The 23,917-nt window shown below is 39.6% G+C and overlaps 1 protein-coding gene across 13 annotated transcripts in view; it reads right to left on the bottom strand.

Moving 5' to 3' along the window:
* The window catches only part of LOC138755330 (lethal(3)malignant brain tumor-like protein 4), a 291,580-nt gene that overhangs the window by 67,705 nt on the left and 199,958 nt on the right, over positions 1–23,917 (bottom strand). For 12 of the 13 annotated variants that reach the window (XR_011352200.1, XR_011352201.1, XM_069921114.1 and 9 more), the window contains 2 exons: positions 11,639–11,812; positions 4,708–4,902 (listed from right to left, as the gene is read on the bottom strand). Coding sequence is in view for 11 of the 13 variants with exons in the window: in XM_069921114.1 (XP_069777215.1) it covers positions 4,708–4,902; positions 11,639–11,812 (369 nt within the window). In the remaining 2 variants the exon portion in view is untranslated. Of the gene's footprint in view, positions 1–93; positions 1,553–4,707; positions 4,903–11,638; positions 11,813–23,917 lie in introns of those variants that run through there. The other variant, XM_069921113.1, reaches the window with a different exon arrangement.

The following is a 23,917-nucleotide window of genomic DNA, read 5'->3' as shown; positions in this document are numbered from 1 at the left end:
TGACCACTGTGTTAAAGACTTTCACATGCTTTAATAATAAGAAAATGTTCTATATAAAGTTACTTATGATTCTTTGTTACTGTAATACTAAAATAGTTAAAATTATTTCCCACAATCTTTAAAAGATTAGTGTACATTGATGCAGGTGTATTCAAAAGGAAAGGTTCACTTTTATGCAGATTTAATCTATATCCTGAAAACTTACTAAATTGAGAAAGTATTGACAGTGTGGATGCTAAGTAAAGCAGAAGATAATCCGCATAAAGGGAAACCTTATGTTTAATTCCCTTCCTACAAATCCTTGAAATATCTCCGCACTCTCAAAATGCAATCGCTGATGGCTCAATGGCCAAATCGAAGAGTAATGGACTTAAAGGACAGCCTTGATGGGTTTCCTGTTGGGATTAAAAGGTTGTGACTGTTGAAAATTAATTAGAATTGAAGCCATAGGGCTTGAATGCAATAATTTAATCCATGTAATAAAACCAATTTTTTCTAAAATTGTTAATAAATACATCCATTCAACTCGATCAAATGCTTTCTTTCTGTCAAGGGAAAGAACACATTCAGGAGTCGCACTGGAAGACAAGTACAAAATATCTAATAAGCAACATATTAAAACAAGATTAACAGTTTTTAATAAATATCGTACCATGATAAATGGTACAATATTCCCCAATCTACAGGCCAAAACCCGAGCCAGAAATTGTAATAAAACATTGACCCGTAGGAGGACCACTCAGTTGGATCTTTCTTTACTACAAGAGATATACCCGCTTCATTAAACGTAGATTACTCTGCCTAAATGAATTTGATAGCACAGGACTTAATTGGGATGAAGGCAGATGAGGAAAAGATTTGAAAACCTCCACAGAAAACCCATTGGGTCCTGGAGCTCTTCCAGCATGTAGTGAAGAAATGGCAGTAACTATTTTCTCTTGCGATATAGGCTGATCTAGTCTCGTGGCCATCCGAAGAAAGCACGGGAAGATTTAAGCACACCAGGAAACTTTCCATCGAACTGCTATCATTTGTGAATTCAGAAGTATAGTCGGGAATAAAACTTCCTTAATATGTCATTTATCTCAGAATGATCTGTAGTAATATTACCATCCTCCTTTTGAATCTTTAATTTGCTGCTTGGCTTCAAAACCTCTCAACAAGCCATCTATTATTGAGAGTGACAGGAAATTGAAAAATGAAGACATGTCCCACTTAGTTTGATGTTCAAGCCAGTAAAAGGAGGTCAAATTAAGCATCCTATTGAATTAATCAAACTGACCTATTTTAACAGCAAATGCACAAGTACAAAAATTTTCATCTAACTAAATCTGATTTTCAGAGTTTGATTGGGAGTGGGATTTCAGAATGCAGAAATCACTTTTTAACAAGACCAAATTAAAATTTAAAATTATGTGAAGCTCAACATTCTCCAATCACTTTAAACAAAGATGAATATTTTTCCTTCAGATGGACATTGTTGTTACTACAATTTGGGTTGCGAGGACAAAAATGTTCCTTCTCAATGTCAAAGATCTTTGAGCTAGTATTCCTGAAACAGAGAAAAGAGTAAGAGTGTAACCAAGGCCAACACCTGATATTTGCCATCTCTGAAATTATATTAGCTATTAGCAGTGGAAACTCTTTCTTTCTTTGTCCATACCTACATTTCTTTGTGAAAATGTAGGGCTGGACAGGTCAAGGAAGGATGGTAGGATGGCCACTCAATGTTCTGTTGTCCCTTTAGAATGACACTAAAAACCCAATGCATCAAATAACTTTTTTTTAATGAAGCTTGCCCCTTCCTTAGGTGTGAACTCTTTAAAGAGTCCACGGGTTGTGAATGGTAGAATACAATGCCAATTCTTTTCCCACATTATAATTTTCAACTAAAGAAGGATTTTTAGAACATATTGCAGCACAGTACAATCTCTTTGTCCTATTATGCTATGCATACCAAAAATAAACTAAATCTTACCTCACAACCATCTATGTGCCTGTGTAAGAATCTTAAATTCCCCTATTGTTCCAGCCTCCACCACCACCCCTGACAATGTATTCCAGGCACCCACAACGCTCTGCATTTAAAAAACCTCATCCCTGATGTCAGCCCAAAACCTTCCTCCATTCATTTTGCATAGATGTCCTCTGGTGTTTGCTATTCCTGCCCTGGGGAAAAGGTGCTGACTGTCTTATCTCTGCTTCTCATGATCTTGTAGACCTCTATTAAGTCACCTTTCATCCTTCTTCACTCCAAAGAGAAAAGCATGAGCTCTGCTCGCCTTGCCTCATAAAACATATTTTCCAATCCAGGCAACAGCCTGGTAGATCTCCTCTCCACAGCTTCCACATCTTTCTTGTAATGAGATGACCAGAACTGAACACAATATTCTAAGTGTGGTCTCACCAGAGATTTATAGAGCTGAAATCAATCCCTTGACTAATGAAGCCCAGTATACCATAGGCCTTCTTAACTATTACAGGGGGTGCCTGCAAGCCCCACTTCCCAGAGAGCCTTGGCAGGCTATTTAGTCACCACTGCATACCCCAACCTTAGAGGGGTGGTCTTGCCTCTAATGGGGTTGGCGACGAGGAAAATCTTACGGGAAGCCATTACTCTCCTGGAAGGATTGGAGTACATGGAGTGGGGAGCGCCCACTCAGGTTTGCAGGGCTGATGGGAAGTTTGGTATTGTCACCCTGCCAGTGACTCAGACATGGATGCTCTCTGGAGAGAGCATGGCGGGGAAGCCCCATGGGGGTGGAGCTTCCCTTGTGTTGTCCACTCCAACCTGGACCAGCCTCTCCTCTGGTTGTCCCCCACCAGAGGTGGCCCCTGACTAATTTATCTTTAGCGCTCTCCCAAACCCCACCCCAGACAGGAGAAGACTACTCTTCAAGCTGTTCCTCTCCTCGATGTGACAGTTTAAGAAATGCTCATCAAAACAGACTGCTGCAATCCCATCACTGCTTCCAGTCATCACACCGTTCCATTTAACCAGAAAGAAGTTGTCACATATTATGCACAGAACAGTTGTTGTCATGGAAACATCACCATTGGACACTGGAGCTCAACAAGGACTATCTTTTGTTATGCACATTCCAAGTGCAGCTTTTTTTTCCTCTCTTTTTTTATTACCTCAGAGCACACTCAGGAAATTGGAGTTAGAGATCGCTATTACAATGTCAAGTACTACTAAAGAAATATTGTATACACATAGTTTTCACTCAACAATGGCCCCAGCCCTGCCATTAACAGAAACAAATACCTCAGGGGTGGGAGCTTAAGGAGATTTTATTTAAAACTACTAATTTGGCTGACTTCTAGGCCTAACTCCTGGCTATCATTATAGGGAACTAACACAGGCACTTGTGGCACCCATTTAAAGGGAAAGTGAGCAGGAACGGCATCCTGGTGTCAGATGACAGCCCAGGAAAACAGTATTCCATCACACACCTGATTTGAGACTTGCTGGTGGTAGACATATTTTGGGGAGTTAGGAGGTATTTATTTACTCCTGGATTCCTAACCTCTAACCATCTCTTGTGGTCATTTTATGGAAATGCAAATTCCAGCTCAGTTTTTGGTTAATGGTGCGGCTCAGAATATTGTGAGTGGAATATCCATTAACAGTAATGTCATTGAATATCAGGGGGTGATAGCTGGATTTTCTCTTGCGTGGTACAAATGTTACTTGTCACCTGCCAGTCCAGTCCTGGATTTTGTCTAGACTTTGCTGCATTTGGATTGTGATGTTACAAATGGTGCTGAACATTGTATTAACATCTTACCTCACTGATGATTGCACAATGTGCTAAGAATCAATTTCAGCCTTCTTTTAGAATATATAGGACTAATGCTATAGATGTTGGATCAATTCTATAGTAATTCTTTGGGAGCTCATTGTAGGGTAAAGACCTTTGTGAGGTTCCAAGAGAGAATGCAGGTTAATATGTGGAATAATTCTTCATTATCTGAATCTGCTCATGGATTATATTTAAGATCAAATGGATATATATCAAAATATGCCAGTTTTTCCTTCAACAATTAAATTACACCATCACGTCATCTTTATACCTCAGACATAAATATTTTAAATAACATACAACAATGATGTGTAAATTGGAATTGGATAATGCTTCCATCAATGAAAGAGAACACCTCAAATATCTCAGAATAAGCCTTTGACTGGATCAAAACTTCTACAAAGGGTAATTCCATAGATGGCACAGGATGATGGAGTTCTTGACATGGAAGTAATTTCTATTTCTTTGTGGAGATTCAACAAGGAAGTATTTCTATAATCAATTTTATATATCTATGCCTATCTGTAAATTAGCTAAATTAGTTTGCAGAAGTTTAATGTTAAATTGATTCAGAACAACAATTTTTCTACATGAGCTTGAGTTAATGAGTACCTGTCTCATTCATTCAAAGTAATAAATAGATCACTAATCTCAAAAATATTTCTATATCAAATCTGACAATTGTACCTGTATTAGAAACTCTATATTGGTGACAGAAATATTTTCAATGCAAATTCATTCAAAAATTCCACCCCCCCCCCCCCCCCCCCCCACACACGTTCTTGGGTCAATGAGCATTTCTTTCACACTTTCTTGACATACAACAGCTGACTGTTGTACATATTTCAATTTTAGCCAATAAAACCATAAAACCTATTAAATTATCAAAATGTTTTATTACCTGTTTTGTTTTGTCCTTTTGCATTGAACAAATGATAATGTTGATTTATTATCAGTGGGCCCCTCATCACCCTGTGGTTCTATTTTGACCTTCAACTGGTTTTGTTCAGCTAGTGGGCAACCAGAGCGTCGGTGATGTGCAGTGTATTTTCCAGTTATGTGACCAGACCCATTGCAACCAGGAGTGGGGCATTTTCTGTAACATTAGGAAAAGAACGGTTCAATGAGATTTCTAACAAAATCTATGAAATCAGAAACTGTTGTAACACAGAACTCAACCTTTCATTAACTGCACCTGTGGAGAATAATGTTTTATATTTCAGGCTTGGTGTCCATATTGGATATTAAGCAGACATGTAAAATTACCTCTAGGTATTATTCTATTTTTATTCTCCCAGAATCACAGTGCGGCTTTCGCGCAAACAGAGGAACTATTGACATGGTCTTTGCCCTCAGACAGCTTCAAGAAAAGTGCAGAGAACAAAACAAAGGACTCTACAACACTTTTGTTGACCTCACCAAAGCCTTCGACACCGTGAGCAGGAAAGGGCTTTGGCAAATACTAGAGCGCATCGGATGCCCCCCCAAGTTCCTCAACATGGTTATCCAACTGCACAAAAACCAACAAGGTCGGGTCAGATACAGCAATGAGCTCTCTGAACCCTTCTCCATTAACAATGGCGTGAAGCAAGGCTGTGTTCTCGCACCAACCCTCTTTTCAATCTTCTTCAGCATGATGCTGAACCAAGCCATGAAAGATCTCAACAATGAAGACACTGTTTACATCCGGTACCGCACGGATGGCAGTCTCTTCAATCTGAGGCGCCTGCAAGCTCACACCAAGACACAAGAGCAACTTGTCCGTGAACTACTCTTTGCAGACGATGCCGCTTTAGTTGCCCATTCAGAGCCAGCTCTTCAGCGCTTGACGTCCTGTTTTGCGGAAACTGCCAAAATGTTTAGCCTGGAAGTCAGCCTGAAGAAAACGGAGGTCCTCCATCAGCCAGCTCCCCACCATGACTACCAGCCCCCCCACATCTCCATCGGGCACACAAAACTCAAAACGGTCAACCAGTTTACCTATCTCGGCTGCACCATTTCATCAGATGCAAGGATCGACAACGAGATAGACAACAGACTACACAAAAGAGTCTGGAAAAACAACCAACTGAAAAACCTCACAAAGATAAGCGTATACAGAGCCATTGTCATACCCACACTCCTGTTCGGCTCCAAATCATGGGTCCTCTACCGGCATCACCTACGGCTCCTAGAACGTTTCCACCAGCATTGTCTCCGCTCCATCCTCAACATCGAAGTACTCGAGATGGCAGAGGCCGACAGCATCAAGTTCATGCTGAAGATCCAGCTGCGCTGGGTGGGTCACGTCTCCAGAATGGAGGACCATCGCCTTCCCAAGATCGTGTTATATGGCGAGCTCTCCACTGGCCACTGTGACAGAGGTGCACCAAAGAGGTACAAGGACTGCCTAAAGAAATCTCTTGGTGCCTGCCACATTGACCACCGCCAGTGGGCTGATATCGCCTCAAATCGTACATCTTGGCACCTCACAGTTCGGCGGGCAGCAACCTCCTTTGAAGAAGACCGCAGAGCCCACCTCACTGACAAAAGACAAAGGAGGAAAAACCCAACCCCAACCAACCAATTTTCCCCTGCAACCGCTGCAACCGTGTCTGCCTGTCCCGCATCGGACTTGTCAGCCACAAACGAGCCTGCAGCTGATGTGGACATTTACCCCCTCCATAAATCTTCGCCCGCGAAGCCAAGCCAAAGAAGAAAAAATTACCTCTACCCTAACAAAATGAGAATAAGGTTAAAGATGCATTTTGTGGAATTAAGTCTGATACATGTTCCATTTATAACAATAAACATTTAGGGTATTGCCTGGCAATCTAGAATTAGGAACACTTTTTTTGCTGTTTGTGATATACATATAAATGATGGATAAAAAGCAGACGGGTGGATTAGTAAACTTGCAGATGATACAATGATTGGTGGAGTTGTGGACACTGTAGCAGGTGATCAAACACTATGAAGTAGATCAGTTACAGATTATGGAGAGAGAAATGGCAGATAGAATTTAATCCAGACAAGTGTGAGGTGTTGCACTTTGGAAGGTCAAATTTAAGAGGAAAGTATAGTAAATGGCAGGTCTCTTAAAAGTATTGATATGCAGAAATATCTGGGGGTCTAAGTCCATAGTTCATTGAAGGTACCCACACAAATAGAGAGGGTGGTAAAGAAGGCATATAGCTTGGTTTCACTAGACAAGGCATGGAGTATAAAAGTAGAGGTCATGTTGCTTGGTTAGGCCACACTTGGAATGTGTGCAATTCTGGTTCCTATAAAGGATGTAGAAGGTTTGGAAAGGGTAGAGAACGTTTACTAGGATGTTGTCTGGTTTAGAACCTGTTATGGCAAGAAATTGGACATACTTGGGTTGATTTTTTAGCTGTTTAAGGTGCTGAGGAGAGATCTAATAAGCTGTATAAAATCATGGCATTGATAGGGTGAACAGTCTGAATCTTTTCCCCAAGCAAAAAGTATCACACATTGGAGGATACATGTTTAAGGTGAAGGGGAGGAAGATTATGGAAGATGTGTGGTGCAAATATTTTCGACAGGAAGTGGTAGGTGCTTAGAGTGGGCTTCCAGGAGTAGTGGTGGAAGCAGTTATGATAGTTATATTTAAGAGGCTTCTACATAGATGAATAGGAAAGGGAAAGAGGGGTATCTGTCAGATGCAAGCAGTAGAGTTTTAGTTTGATTTGGAAATCATGTTCGACACAGAGACCGGTTAAAGGCCTGTTCCTGTGCTGTACTGTTCCATGTTCAAACTGCAGTGCTGAAAATCTAATGTTTAACTCGCTGCTTTAATTTGTAATCTAAGACACGATCACTTATTTAGCATTAGAAAAACATTCACATATATTGACAACTATAATCAATTTACATGAACCAAGGCTACCCGTTCATTCACAGAGCTATCCTTCCCCACTGCACCACCCCACCCCCTCCCTTTTTGGCTGTGCCCTCCATCTCTTATCTGCCTATTACCTCCTCTCTGTGGGTCAGTGCTCCTCCCCCCCCCCCCCATTTTATTTGGGGCCTGCCTACATTTTGTTCATATGTTGATGAAGGGCTCAAACCTAAAACATTGGCTATGTATCTTTATCTTTCCTATATAATATGCTGTTTGACTTGCTGAGTTTCTCCACCATTGTGATTTTACATGCATCATTTATTGTCACACAGCATAAAAATTCACTCAAACCTTACTTTGAAATATTTTTAAAATACAAGTCCTTTTTGTAAAAACAATCTTTCTCTAATCTAACTAAATCTCAATTCGCAGCGATGAAGGGCGACTTGCCTTAAAAGGGTGGGGTCTGGGTTGGAGAGGGGAAAAAACTATTGAAGGTGAGGATGGAAGTGGTTCAGAAGAGAGAGGGGACATGTCACCTGAAGTTTGAAAATTCAATGTTCATACTATTGGGATGTAGACTCCTCTCATTTACATTGGGCCTCACTCTGGCAATGGAGAAAACCTGGGTTGAACAGGATGGCATGGGAATGGGATGGGAAGTTGAAATAGCATGCATCTTCACTCTGTTAGCTACAACTGTAAGGACCTCTCAGTGGCCAACCATTTCAGTTTCACACCCCATTGCCACAATGACATGTTTGTCCATGGCCTCATGTACAGACAAATTGAGGCCACCCACAAAACCTTACATTCTGATCGGCAGTCTCCAATCAGATGGTATCAGTATCAACTCTAATTTCTGTTAACTCACTCCGCCAGTCTCTCTTTCCCTTATTCATCCGCCTCACTTCTTCCAGCTTCCCGCCTCTTCCTTCACATCCTATTAGACAGCTATCTTACTTAGCCCTCTGCCCTCTGCTCTTATCATGTCTGAGTATTTTTCTCTACTACACCCACCTATTACCTCATCTGTTAGTCTTTGTTCTTCCCCCTTATCTTCCTTTTTATTCAGATATCTACCTGATTTTCGGTACTCCTGATGAAGAATTCAGGCCTGAAGCATTGAATGTCATTTACTTTCTATGGATGCTGCATGACCTGCTGAGTTTCTCCAGCACATTTTTGTGCTACCTTAAAGGTGATCATCCAATGAGATTCACTCTCTTATATCATCAACAGCTGGGCACAATGAACACAAATCCCAGTAAGAATGCTGAAGATTTGTGACAGTCATGGCAAATGGCATGTTAATGAATAACCAGCTCAACAAAGGTCAGCTTGAATGTGCCAGTAATGTAATTCTTGGCATCTCTGCTGGTCAAACTGACCTATTGCAGGTGTGTGCATGCATGTGTAGGAGAGAAATGAAGGGGGAGAGATGGGGAGAGAGAGAACAAGAGGGAAGTAATTTTACACCTAGGATCCCCAGTACAATTGTAGTCAATTCAAAATATTTTGGAAACTCTTCATGACTAATAGATGTGTTTGTAGTTGGCCAATTTTCTAAACCCCAGAATTTTGCAGCAAGAATTTAAATTAGTGAGGTGCTCCTGGGCTGGCCATTACTAACTTTTATGGGTGTCAGTTCAAACAATTTTTCTGCATACTAAAACCCGAAGTTTGAGAGGTTTTTTTTGATGTTTTCATTGGATTCTAGTGAGGAGTTTTGTTTGGCAGTTCTCAGATTACAGGCAATGGAAGAAAATGGCGTACTTTTCCAAATTAAGATAGTGTGACTTGCATCTTCTGCCTTTTCGCTCTGAGTGACAGTGGTTAGGGGTTTAGGAGATACTATCAAAGAAATGTGAAGAGTTATATTACATATTGGAAATTGCACATATACGCAAACACATTGACAAAATAATATTGACAAAGGGATGTAGGAGTTATGAAATGCAGAGCAGAGAAACATAACCAGCATGTCCTCCTTGTCAAAGCAGAAATAAGGGGACTCGTACAGACAAAAGAATGAATCTACCTTAAGTTTGCAATGTGCCAGACAGAAGATTAGGTGCTATTCATCAAGTTTGTTTTGGGCCTCATTGTAACAGTACAGGAGGCCACAGAGTGGGAGTGAGATGGTACATTAAACTGATAGGAAATGGGAAGCACAAGGGTGGCTCCTGTGGACTGAAGGCAGGTGCTCTACAAAATTATTGCCTGATCTAAATTTGGTTTCTTCAATGTAGAGGCAACTTTATAGTGAACACCAAATGCAGAATACTACAGTGGAAAACACTGAAGTGAATTGTTGCTTTGCCTGGAAAATTTTTGGATCCCTGGATGGTAAGAAGCGAAGAAGCTAAAGGACAAGTTCCGTATTACCTACAAAGCAAAGTGCTGCAAAAAGGAATTGGCTGGTGGAAATGGAAGACTGTACCATGGAGTCATGAAGGGTAAGGCTGAAAAATGCTGAAAGGGAGGAGGGAGGAAGATAAGACTGGTGTTTTTTCCCCCACTCACATTTTGTGGGAACACCTTTGGTAGCGTTACGCCCCAAACCAGAAACAATAGAGGACACCATACAAAAGGGTATAGCAAGGTCGCTACAGCTAGGTTATAGCCCTAAGAAAGATACACACACGAGTAGAGTGTATTCGACAATGAGTTTATCCAGTGGCAGTTCTACCTTTTATAGTTAGCTCAGCCGTGTCACCACGGGGGTGTGGTTTGAGCGGGCTGGCTGCCAAATGATTACCTCAGATGCCCGGGCTCCCTACGATCCACTGGCGATGGTCAGTTTCACTGCTCTGCCGGTGATCTGTGGAAACGGGCATTTCAGCCCGAACAATGCTTTGCCAGTCACTGTGTTTGATGGCCATTTTCTGTGTCAGCTTGAGGCGCAGCCTGCTACAAGGGTTAAATTTGAACTCTATATTTATTAATAATTATTAACAAAATGTATATTACCCAAATTAACCTCACTATATGCCTCTAATAGTAAATATACAGAGATTATTTATCAAAACTATGTACAGAAAAAAAAACCCAGATCTTTTCAGTCTGGGCCCATTAGTCAAAAACAAAAAAATGAAAAAAAAATCCCCAAAACCCCAGGTCTGTCCAATAAAATAAGCCAGTTCATAGAATTCACTCTCAAAGCTCGATGTCCAAATTCAGTTCTTCAACTGATAACAAAAGGACTCCGAATGAATGTTGGAGAAAGAAATAACTAATGTTACTTGGCAGCAAACTTACAAATCCTTTGCAGGTTTCTTCACCATGGACTTTCCTTGGTTCTTCAAGGTTGGTTTGTTTTAATCATCTCACTTATGAAGCCTGTGGCTTTAACACAGTTTCTTCACAATTGCCTTCTTAATCAGCAAACTCAAAGTAACCTTTTTGTCATACTTGAATTTAGTCAGCCAGAAATGTTCTCAACATAGAATGGGATCTCTGCCCATCTTCTGGCTGCTCCACCAAACTCTCTATCTCTGCTTCAGTCAACTGGAATTTCTCCCTTTCTCATTGCTTCTCTGCCCAGCCTGACCTTAGCAAACCAGCACTGAGCTGCAGAGTTTTCAGCAGAAATCCATCCTTTAAAGTGACAGTCCACAGTCCAAAAGATCAATCCATGGTGCATTAACAGAAGTCAGCAGAAAAGTTACTAACTGCAGATTGGTTCTGTTTGGGTAACCAAAGAGTTGATATAGCTGGTATGGTTCAGATGTTTCTCAAAGCTGACTGTAGTTCTTCAGATAATAAACCAATCAAAGCCTACAAACAGTAAGAGCTGGATAACACCCAGCTCTCGTAGCTGAATGACATGAAACCAAACCACACAAGATCTAGGCAATGAATATTTCCATCAAAGGAGAGTGTAAAAGTACCTACGTTGATGAATTATGAACAATACTGTGCTGAATCAGCAAGGCTCAAAGCAAAGAAAGTTACACTGAAATATAATGGCTGGAACAGCATTTACCTTGTATCATTAACACTCCCCTCTGGGTTCCCACTTGAACCATTACTGTCAAGACGTTTAGTTCTTGAAACAACTGGAAATGGTACCAGTGTCATCTGTTTCTCTCCTCCTAATCTGTCATGAATAACTGATTCCTTCTTCATGTTCAGTTCTGAATAGGGACATCCAAAAGCACTGTTCACAAAAGAACAGAATATTGTGTTATTTTTATTTAACTTTAATGATTGCCTCTGCCTCAGTTTCCCTAAACAAAATCAAAGTACAATTCCCACATGAACAGATCAATTATAACATTTAAAGTACTTAGAATGCCATTTCAAAGAACAAGCAAATCTGGAGTCAGAAACCAGACCAGGACAAAAGAAGAACATTTATTTAATTAAAAGGTTGTTAGTAAACAAAATAAGTTTCTTTTTACACTTGACAAATATAAAATTTTAATTCCAATTTATTTAACAGAGCTCAAATCTTTTGGGTTCAAAAGGATGTGTGATCATTAATCCAGGTTTTTGGATTATTAGCCCCATGGGATGGTACCAAAGGCTCTTTATAAACTTGACCATTCTGAAATCTTCAAATGATATAGTCTTGCATATAATTTTAAGAATGATCTTTTATTAACACTGTCAAAATAAATTGACCAGTTCTTCACAAAAATAAAATAGGTGGGTGAGAAATTTCAGAATATGGGGCTACTGCATTCTGATGGTGCATTAGCAATCCAAAGCTCTGGATCAACAATTCAGAAAGATAGGTTCAAATAAAATTCGACCATATACTTCATTAATTTTTTTTTTTAAACAGAATACCCTTTATAATGAAACTAGATCTGTTTCATTTGTACCCTGTCACATTTTTAAAGAAAATTGAGCAGGAGTCATAAATAATGATTTTGTCAGTGTTTCTAACATCACACAAATAAAATGACTGAAAAGAAGCATGACAATTTGGAATTAGGGCTATTCACAAGAGGCCAAGCCAATAGAACAAAACCTTGAAATGTTGGAAATTTGTTGACCAGGAAAATACATGGATAAAGAGACAAATGTACAAAACCTATAAAAGAAATGAAATACACTATGATAGCAGTGATTTCTTATAAAGCAGCAGTATACATGGCAGTATACATGTCAGTATCTGACTTCCATCCCTGCCTACAAAAGGATGGAATTATGAATCATCTCTGATGTCATATGGAGCTCATCTGACCTTTGATTCCAGCCCTATGCTCGCCACTTGACTAAACGCTGGCATCGGCTGGGTCCAAGATTTTCCTAAAGAATATTCTTACTAATTAGTTCTTGACTCGATGAATAACATTATATTCGGTAACATATTCTGTACCCCTTGGAGGTTTGTGTCTGGTGATCATCAATGAGCAGATATTTTTTTATATAAAATGTCCAAAATTATCTCTTAAACTATAGGCAATTGTTTTCTAATGGAATTCAGCTATCTACTTCTACATTCTACAGTGCTGTATTTTCAAAGAGGTTTCCATTTTCCAAGTTGTCACAATGCATTTTTTTGCTGCTGCTAAAGCAATCTTAATAAATTGTTCTTGAGATCTATCCAATTGTAACTGTAATTCTTTATAATTTATATTACTTAATAGAATTTTTTTGGATCTTAAGGTATTTTATATTTTATTTGATTTAATATTAGATTAAATTCATCCCAGAAAAATTTACTTTCCCACAAGTTGAATGTAGTAATGTTCCAACTTCTTGTTTACAATGGAAGCATTTATCTGATAATGTGGGATTCATTTTTTTTAATTTTTGAGATGTAATGTTTAATCTATATAACAAATTATATTGCATCATACAATACCGAGTATTTATTATAATACCATTACGTTGTTCAGACCAAGTTTCATTTTTTAAATCTGTATATTTAAATCCTCTTTCCACCATTTTGATTTGTACATTTCTATCATTTTTATTATTTTGTAATTTAATATACATATTTGTAATACATTTTTAACTATCAATGTGTCTGCAATTATATATTCAAAACAGTTTGACTCAGGTAGCCTTAAACTTGTTCCTATCTTCTCCTTTAAGGCAAAAGCCCATCTTAGCTGAGTTAACATCATTAGTGTCTATGGCACATCCAACTTGAAAAGTAGGTTCAGAACAGATTTCGTAACTCAAGACTGAGCATCCAAGAGGCAATGTTGTCTACCAAACTGCATTCCACCATAATATGTCATCTTATGGCATAAAAGATCCTCAAATCCATCCTTATTGTTAAGGTAAGGGGAATAACTTGATTTCAAGTATATTTGAGAAGTGACAGCAGAGATACCAATCTGGCAAAGAACACAGGACAGGATCCATTCAAAACAGTCTCAATCAACTCCTTTTTTGGGGGATGCAGGCAAGCATTTGTGGGTGCTAGCTTTTACCAGATCTCTCCAATACACTATCAATGACAGTCAAAATCTCCAGTATTCTTGGTACAGAATGATGTTAGATGATTTTATGAGCAAACCATTTTCTTTACTATTTGGACACTACAGGAAAAGCCTGCTTTAAATAAAATCAACTGTAGCCTCACAACATTAAAAGAAAGTGAGTCTGCAATCAATCTCAGTTAGCCTCAGAGTATTTTGTTGGATGCTTTTATTTCAGAGTTCTTTGCAATTTTTCTTCAAATGTGTGTAAATTAAAAAAAAAATCACCCAGTGAAATGAATGAACTTTTCCATGTTGCAAGCTGTGCTGGTAACCTTTCTACTGCAGTAAATAAGATGTGTGCTACATTTCCGGTAAAGTAAATTTGGCAGAGCAAGAACAGCGCTGAGACCATCCTCGTTACAGTTTCCCTTTTGGCAGCAGTTACGTCAAATTTACAGCTGCCGAATTCTACATCTTTGGACACATCATGACATCAAGAACATTTCTTTACCAAATACTTTAGTTCAGTGTTCAGCTATTTATTCTATAACTTTCACTGTCTGCCAATTAATAAATTATTTTGCACACATTATATAAACTGACTGAAAGATAATCTATCCTTTTGAGATCCAAAGACTATCAAATTAATTTGAAACAGTACTTGAGGCAATAGCTAAAATTGATGACAATTAGCTTCATTAACCCTGCTGTTGAACTGTGACTTCAATGCATAATATTGATGTCCTTTCAAACACGTGCATTGTATTGCATGAAAATGGACTGCCAAGGTTTATGCTAATAAATATAGCCAAGATGAAAACATGACCTGCCTTCATTGTGTATATGTGAATAGTATAACTCTGAGGAGATGATCATCAACTTATCTACAAAAGCTCACTGCAGCCTGAACGATGAAAGTGTGCCATGAAATCCATTTTACATTGTACAGAAACCATAGCAACAGTTGTATCGAAGTTGAAGCTGTGTATTTCAGGGATAAAACGCCATTCCTAATGTGTTACCATGGATAATCACTTATTACTTCTTTAGTTTCCAAGGTTAAGAGACCAGAATCATTCAAATCTACTGGAATCTATTTCAATAAGCATTACTGTACTACACGCTCCTTCTGTTAGCATATGTCAGAATTCTTCTCGCATATTCACCTTCCTGTGAAGGCAGATGTAAATTTATAAAAACTGACAAGTTGGTTACTTGATTTAAATAAAATCTTAAACAAGTAAAACATCCAGAGGTATTTCATAACAATAATTTATCAAATAAAGACTTACATTATGTATTTGGCCAATAAAATTATCTCATGGAGCATCTTAAAGGAAAGAGAGAGATGGAGAGATGGTTGGAAAGAGGAGATTAAAAGATTAAGAGAGAAACTTCCAAAGATGGGGGCTTGGGTTGTAATGGTAAGATGATGGAAGAAGGAAATACACAAGCCAGAATTGAAGCAACAAGTATTTGAACTGGTCAGGCCACTGAGCAATTAGAACACAAATATGAATATTTTATTTCTGAAGCATTGGTGGGCCAGGAGCTAATTTAGTTGAGTGAGAAATGAGATGCTAAATAGGTCTTGCTGCAAGGTAAACTCTGAACCAGCCTACAATGCAGGAATCTGTGAAAAGCCCTACTGAACATCATACAGTCTTTTTCTTTTCTTTCTTTGGCTTGGCTTCGCGGACGAAGATTTATGGAGGGGGTAAAAAAGTCCACGTCAGCTGCAGGCTCGTTTGTGGCTGACCAGTCCGATGCGGGACAGGCAGACACGATTGCAGCGGTTGCAAGGGAAAATTGGTTGGTTGGGGTTGGGTGTTGGGTTTTTCCTCCTTTGCCTTTTGTCAGTGAGGTGGGCTCTGCGGTCTTCTTCAAAGGAGGCTGCTGCCCGCCAAACTGTGAGGCGCCAAGATGCACGGTTTGAGGCGTTATCAGCCCACTGGCGGTGGTCAATGTGGCAGGCACCAAGAGATTTCTTTAGGCAGTCCTTGTACCTTTTCTTTGGTGCACCTCTGTCACGGTGGCCAGTGGAGAGCTCGCCATATAATACGATCTTGGGAAGGCGATGGTCCTCCATTCTGGAGACGTGACCCATCCAGCGCAGCTGGATCTTCAGCAGCGTGGACTCGATGCTGTCGACCTCTGCCATCTCGAGTACCTCGACGTTAGGGGTGTGAGCGCTCCAATGGATGTTGAGGATGGAGCGGAGACAACGCTGGTGGAAGCGTTCTAGGAGCCGTAGGTGGTGCCGGTAGAGGACCCATGATTCGGAGCCGAACAGGAGTGTGGGTATGACAACGGCTCTGTATACGCTTATCTTTGTGAGGTTTTTCAGTTGGTTGTTTTTCCAGACTCTTTTGTGTAGTCTTCCAAAGGCGCTATTTGCCTTGGCGAGTCTGTTGTCTATCTCATTGTCGATCCTTGCATCTGATGAAATGGTGCAGCCGAGATAGGTAAACTGGTTGACCGTTTTGAGTTTTGTGTGCCCGATGGAGATGTGGGGGGGCTGGTAGTCATGGTGGGGAGCTGGCTGATGGAGGACCTCAGTTTTCTTCAGGCTGACTTCCAGGCCAAACATTTTGGCAGTTTCCGCAAAGCAGGACGTCAAGCGCTGAAGAGCTGGCTCTGAATGGGCAACTAAAGCGGCATCATCTGCAAAGAGTAGTTCACGGACAAGTTTCTCCTGTGTCTTGGTGTGAGCTTGCAGGCGCCTCAGATTGAAGAGACTGCCATCCGTGCGGTACCGGATGTAAACAGCGTCTTCATTGTTGGGGTCTTTCATGGCTTGGTTCAGCATCATGCTGAACATCATACAGTATAAACAATGTATATTGCCTTGTCTTCATTAATCTTCTTGGTTTCACTCAGATTCTGATCATTCTTGATCAGAACTTGAACAGAAGTGTACACACGTCCAATCCCTTAGGATTTTCTCTAATAATTTCCTACCACTGACAATAGGCTCACCTGCTTACAGTTACCTTGCATATCCCTGCCACTCTTTTTTAATACAGGTCCTATTGGATTATGAATAGGAGTACATGAACGAGCATTTGGGGGACTGCTGAGATGGATGGCAATGGATTTGCTGGCTCCTACAGGGCTATAGGCATCTTTTGCCAGGAGTAAACTGAGTGTTTCCTCGCGTTTTGTCTCCTAACCCTCCCCCACCTGCAACAACCAGGGACTAGATCAAGCTGAGCAGAGCTCGGTGCTCTGAGCAGACTCACTTGCTCACAATGAGTCAATGAGGCTAGCTGGCAGCCACTCTTCACATTCCTGCTCACTCTTGTGTTACAACTTTTTCTGTGCTCCTCTCCCACACACAGTTTGAGTTACAGTTCTCAGAAATGCAACCCGGTTGCAAACTGTGGACTTTTTGTAATGGAACAACATTATTTACTCTGCAATATTCTGGCACCACCCATGGCTAACAAAGGCGCAAAATTCTTTGTCACAATTCCAAAATTATATTATGCGTGCTTGTTTCCCAAGTAACCGGGGTGGGGGGTACTTTTAGCCTTGGGGATTTATCAACTGTTAGTTGTCCCATGACATCTGACACTCCCCCTCCTTATTATTGACTGATTCCAGATTATTTGAATGCCACTCCCTGAACTCTCTTTCTCACACGTCCTTCTCTTTGGTGAACACAGATGAGAAGTATTTGGTGGTGAGAGGCATGTCTCTGCTTTTTTTAAAATCCCTATTGGTGTTGCTTGATTTGTGTCTACATTTTTCTTTCCACCTGCTTCTCTGCTACTGTGCTTCCCATCTCCCTGCCAAATTAGTTTAAATTCCCCCAAGTTGTATCAGCAAACCTCACTGTAAGGATGTTAGTCCCCCTATAGTTTAGGTGTAGCCATCCTTCTTGTACTCGTCCTAACAACCCATGAAGTAATTCCAATGGTTCAAATCAGTTCTAGATTCAAAGGTCATGACAACAATGGCTATTTCCTTAAAATTACTGTGCATTTCTAAAATGTAGCCCAAGAATAAAAGAAACCATACTGAGATGGCAGGACACATTTATAAACTTTGTGAAAAACCATTCCCAGTAAATCGAATGAGAGCAACATGAGCATTTGCTTATATCATAAACAGCATTAAACATACTTTTCCTGATTTATAAATTTTCATCAGCCCACATCTATAATTTGAAATACAAAATATCACTACACAATTTCATAATTAGTGATCAAATGAAAGTCAAATATGTGATAAGATCAATCACTGTTTTGGAGTTCACCTCACAACTGCATATGTTAGCATATGTCAGAATTCTTCTCGCATATTCACCTTCCTGTGAAGGCAGATGTAAATTTATAAAAACTGACAAGTTGGTTACTTGAGCATAATAGTAAAACTGAAATATTTTGCATTTTAATATCACTTCAGCATCAACATAGGTAAACTATTACATATACATTAAGAGTGTGATGTTTCTCTGGACAGGTTATAATGATTAGAGCTGCACTGGAACTATGATGTTATGTCAAGTTTCATTTAACAATGAAACATTAACATCAGTTTAATGTCAGTACTGGATAATTTTCTGCTTTATTTCTTTGCAAGAGTCGCAGATTAGTCAGGTAAAATAAAAGGAGAAATTGTTGGCCAGATAATTGTGTTTCTCCTGTATTATATTCAGTATACTGCCACCATTTTCTTATTATAGCAGATTCTAAAATCTCCAATACTTTGTTTTAATATTAGACAAATACAAAGGGAAAAAGTTACTCCTTCACACTGACTCAACATCATTCAAAAGCAACCTCCAAAGAGCACTCTTCATCAACAGTGTGATATTTCTGTTCTTTTCCCCTTGGATAAATTGCCAGCTCTTTGAATACAACTGACAATTAAATGTCTGTCACTGACATTTGATGGGCTGCAACCTCGAGAAACTGAGATGAGACTTCCCAAACTAATTTTATTTCCTGCTGGCAGATGCTCTGATTTGACTGATCTGAAATATATTCAAACACAAATCTATATCTTACAGTTTTTTTATTTTAAAAATCCCAAAACCAAAATCATCAACTCTTTATTGGGTCACTACAGACTTGATCCAGATTAATTTAAAACCAGCTGCAGCTTTATAGATCTTCAACTGTTGTTTGGGTTGCATAGAGTCCATGTGCTAAAAATTAACAATTAATTGAGTCAGTATTTCATTTTTATTTCTAGATTTTACACAAATTGCTTGTATTTTGACATAAATTAGTGTTTCTTGTTTTTCAGTGAGAGTTTAAAATAATACTATTTTGTCCTGTGTGTGTTTCATCTACACACTTTATATAGATAGCATACATGATGTGATAATCCCTATAGTTGATCAAGTGAGATCCTACATCATATACAAAACTGAAATTCAGAACATAAGAAATAGGAGCAGAAATAGGCCTTCGGGCATGTCAAGCCTGCTCTGCCATTTAATAATATCACGGCTATAATGATGATGGGCTCATCTCCACCTTTTCCCCATCTCCTTCAATTCCCCTACTATGTAAAAAAAATCTATCCAACTTTGTCTTAAATACATTTCCCCAAGGAAGTCTCCACTGCTTCAATCATTCTCAAGATGGAGGAACAACACTTTATCTTCTGGCTCAGCACCCTCCAGCTACGAGGCATGAACATTGACTTTACTGCTTTCCATTACACCTGCTTGCCTTTTCTTTCATCTCCCACCTTCTCCTGTCCTTTCAGTTCTTTACCCCACAGCCCTACCATCCCCCCATTGCAGCTGTCCCCTCCCTCCTTTCTCAACCTATCATCTCTTGCCTTGCCACCCCTCCCTCCTATTCTTTTTTTAGATGCTTGCCAGCATTTTTTCATACTTTGATGAAGGGCTCAAGCCCAAGACGTTGGTTATGTATCTTTTCCTTTGCTACATAAAGGACACCATTTGACCTGCTGAACTTCTCCAACATTGTTTTTACTTCCAACTTTATACATCCTTGTCTCATGTCTAAGTCTTTTATGTGGAACCTTATTGAACACCTTCTGGAAATCCAAGTAAACAACATCCATCTGTTTCCCTCTATCTTCTGTGCTCATTATATCCTCAAAGAACTCCAGTAAGTTTGTCTAACAGGATCTGCCTTTGCTAAATCGATGCTGCGTCTGCCGGATGGTTCCATTTTGCTCCAGATGCTTTGTTATTTCTTCTTTAATGATAGCTTCAAGTATTTTCCCAATTACGGATGTTAAACTAATTGGATTCCCCACATCCTTTTTTGAATGGTTGCTTGATATTCACCATCTTCCAATCTGCCAGGACCTGCCCACATCCACAGAATTTTGATAAATTATCATCAAAGCCTCTATTATAACTTCTGCAATTTCTTTCAGTACCCTGTGATGCATTTCATCAGGACCAGGGGATTTATCTACCTTTTAAGCCCACAGATTTGCATTTAAATAGAGTACAATAATTGGTTTGGAGTGAAACACGAAGTCTGCAGATGATGCCCAGATATTGGACAACATTTTTTTTCAAAATGTTTCCTTCTTGAAAAAAAATGCAGATTATGATAGACAACTTCAAGCTGAACACAAAGTTAGTTTCAGCTGTGCTGCATCATGTAGGAAGTTGGAGAAACATTAAATTAACTTTTAAATTTTACAAGCTTAATCACAATGATGCTGAGCCCAGGGTTTGTCTTTGGGTTGACTGCACATGTTGCACCACCAAGGTGAGGAGCCCAGGGTTTGTCTTTGGGTTGACTGCACATGTTGCACCACCAAGGTGAGGAGCCCATGGTTTGTCTTGGTCACAAATTTACAACCAACTTAATAAGTGCAGTCATGCGGTGTCTTTAAGCCTTAAGCGTATACATGCCACAAATTTAACAATGATTTGAAGATGTTACATTAATGAGACATTTCTGTTATATTGAATCTTCCTGAAGACAATAAATGCTATTGTTAAGTACACTCACTAAGCTATTCCCTGAACAATAGCATGTGCATCAACATGCGTTTAATCTATATCCACGTAATGCACAGCATCTGAATATACAAGCTGCTTTTATAGTCTGTCTGTATCTATCCTGACTAAGCATGTCCGGCCATAAGATAACCCACAATGAGCGCATGCCCAGGCATGCTTGAATGGACCAAAACAGCTTGCTTTGTGGGCAATATACTAGTAGACTTAAAATATTACAGAAAATCACAAAGAAAGGTTATATCTTTAAAAAACATGGTACGTGATAAGAAAATTGTAAGGTAATTTTCGTGACCAGCAGCCCAAAATCCATAAAGTATATTCAAAAATGTTCAGGAAGCAAAATCTTCATTGTCCAGTGTTATAGTAAAAACCAGTCATGCTGGAAGAGTGTAGCAGGTCTCAAGGCATCCATAGGAGGTAAAGATATATTACCAGCATTTCGGGCTTGAAGGTTTTCAATGTTTTCTGTGTTTTTACAATAATTAGTTTAAACTGGTCAGATTAACCTAAAGTTTAAAATTAAGTGTCTTGTTACCAAATCTCAGAACCCATAATGATCAGCCACTTAAGCAGAAGAAAATCAAGAAGAAATGTTTGTGTTTGACTCATTCATTGCCTGCATGAATCTGATCACAGAATCACTTACAAATACAAGGAGAATGTGGTAAGCACACTAAATGTAGAACAAAGCAAACTCCATGCAAACTCTACCCTTAACTCCTGTAACAAACAGAAGAGCAATGAAAACATTCGGCAACGTATTGAGTGATGCCAGATATCATAGCCACGAGTGGTTATGCACAGTACCTTGGATACCTCTCCCAAAATAGTTATTCTAATCATATATTGGCTTAAAGGTGCTCAATAGGTTTTTCAGAATAAGTAGAATGATGAAATGAAGGATGTTTCAGCTGGGATATTAGTAAATAATCATTTGTAGTATTCACATCAATCTAGCAGAGACGAAACAACTGTTGACTGAAGATAAAATATACATCTTCCTGTGCTGTTAATTACTTACTTGGAAAATTCACTGTACAGTGGAGCCTCAAGTAAATGACCTGATCCATTCCACACCTGAGATCCACCAAACATTCATCAAGCCTTTCAGAGCCTATATTATCATAGAGGAGAACCTATCAGTTTGGAAGAAAACTATTCTAACCATTATAGGCTCTGATATAATTTCACAACCATGGGGTATTTTATATTGTATGACAATAAATAAACCAAAATAAACCAAAAAAGGTGACTCAACCGTGGATAACAAGGGAAATTAGAGACAGCATTAGGTCCAAAGAGAGCAATATCAATTGGCCAAAAAAAGTACCACAACCGAAGACTGGGAGCAGTTCAAGATGCACCAAAGGAGGATAAAGGGATTAATCAAGAGAGCAAAAATAAATTACGGAAGTAAGCTTGCGGCAAATATAAAAACCGACTCCAAAAGCTTTTATAAATATGTCAAGAGGAAAAGATTGGTGAATTCCAGAGTAGGTCCCTTGCAGTCAGAATCAGGGGAATATATAATGGGGAATAAGGAAATGGCAGACCAATTAAATTCTTACTTTAGTTCTGTTTTTACAAGAGAGGATACAAATAACCTCCCAAGGATGTTGGGAAACAGAGACTAATGCAAGGGAGGAACTGAAAGAAATCAGTATCTCTAAGGACATGGTCTTGGGGAAATTGATGAGATTGAAGGCAGATAAATCCCAAGGGCCTGATAATCTACATCCTAGGGTATTTAAGGAAGTGGCAATTCAGATAGCAGATGCTTTAAGAATTATTTTCCAGAACTCGATAGACTCAGGATCAGTACCCATGGATTGGAGGGTAGCTAATGTTACCCCACTATTTAAAAAGGGGGGTAGAGAAAAAGCGGGGAATTATAGGCCGGTGAGCCTTACATCTGAAGTGGGCAAAATGATGGAATCCATTATTAAGGATGTAATAGCGGAACATATGACTAGCAGAGAAGGGATCGGATGGAGTCAACATGGATTTACAAAAGGTAAATCGTGCTTGACAAATCTATTGGAATTCTTTGACAGATAAAATAGATGGGGGAGAGCCAGTGGATTTGGTGTAACTGGACTTCCAAAAGGCCTTCGATAAGATCCCGCATAAACGACTGGCTTCCAAAATCAAGGCTCATGGGATTGGGGACAAAGTATTGATGTGGATTGAGAACTGGCTGGCAGGTAGAAGACAGAGAGTTAGGATAAATGGCTCATTTTCTGAGTGGCAGGCGGTGACCAGTGGGGTGCCACAGGGATCTGTACTGGGACCCCAGCTGTTCACAATTTACATTAATGATCTGGATGAGGGGATTGGATGTAATATCTCCAAATTTGCAGATGACACTAAGCTAGGAGGGGTTGTGTGCACGGAAAAGGGGGTCAGGAAGCTCCAGTGTGATTTGGATAAATTGAGGGACTGGGCAGATACATGGCAAATGCACTACAATGTGGATAAATGTGAGGTTATCCACTTTGGTAATACAAACCGGAGGGCAGATTACTATTTGAATGGCAATAGATTAAGAGATGGGGAAGTGCAGAGAGACCTCGGGGTACTGAAACACCAGTCTCTGAAGGCGAGCATGCAGGTACAGCAGGCGGTTAAAAAGGCAAATGGTATGTTGGCCTTCATATCAAGAGGGTTTGAGTATAGGAACAAGGATACCTTACTGCAGCTGTACAGGGCCTTGGTGAGACCACACCTGGAGTATTGTGTGCATTTTTGGTCACCTTATCTAAGGAAGGATGTTCTTGCAATGGAGGGAGTGCAGAGGCGATTCACCAGGCTGATACCTGGAATGGCAGGAATGACTTATGAGGAAAGATTGCGCAAATTGGGATTGTACTCGCTGGAGTTTAGAAGATTGAGAGGGGATCTCATAGAG

This window comes from Narcine bancroftii, chromosome 2 (assembly GCF_036971445.1).
Source record: "Narcine bancroftii isolate sNarBan1 chromosome 2, sNarBan1.hap1, whole genome shotgun sequence".
Taxonomy (NCBI): Eukaryota; Metazoa; Chordata; class Chondrichthyes; order Torpediniformes; family Narcinidae; genus Narcine; species Narcine bancroftii.
Note: the sequence above shows the minus strand (reverse complement) of the source record. Positions and strands in the feature narration are given on the sequence as shown.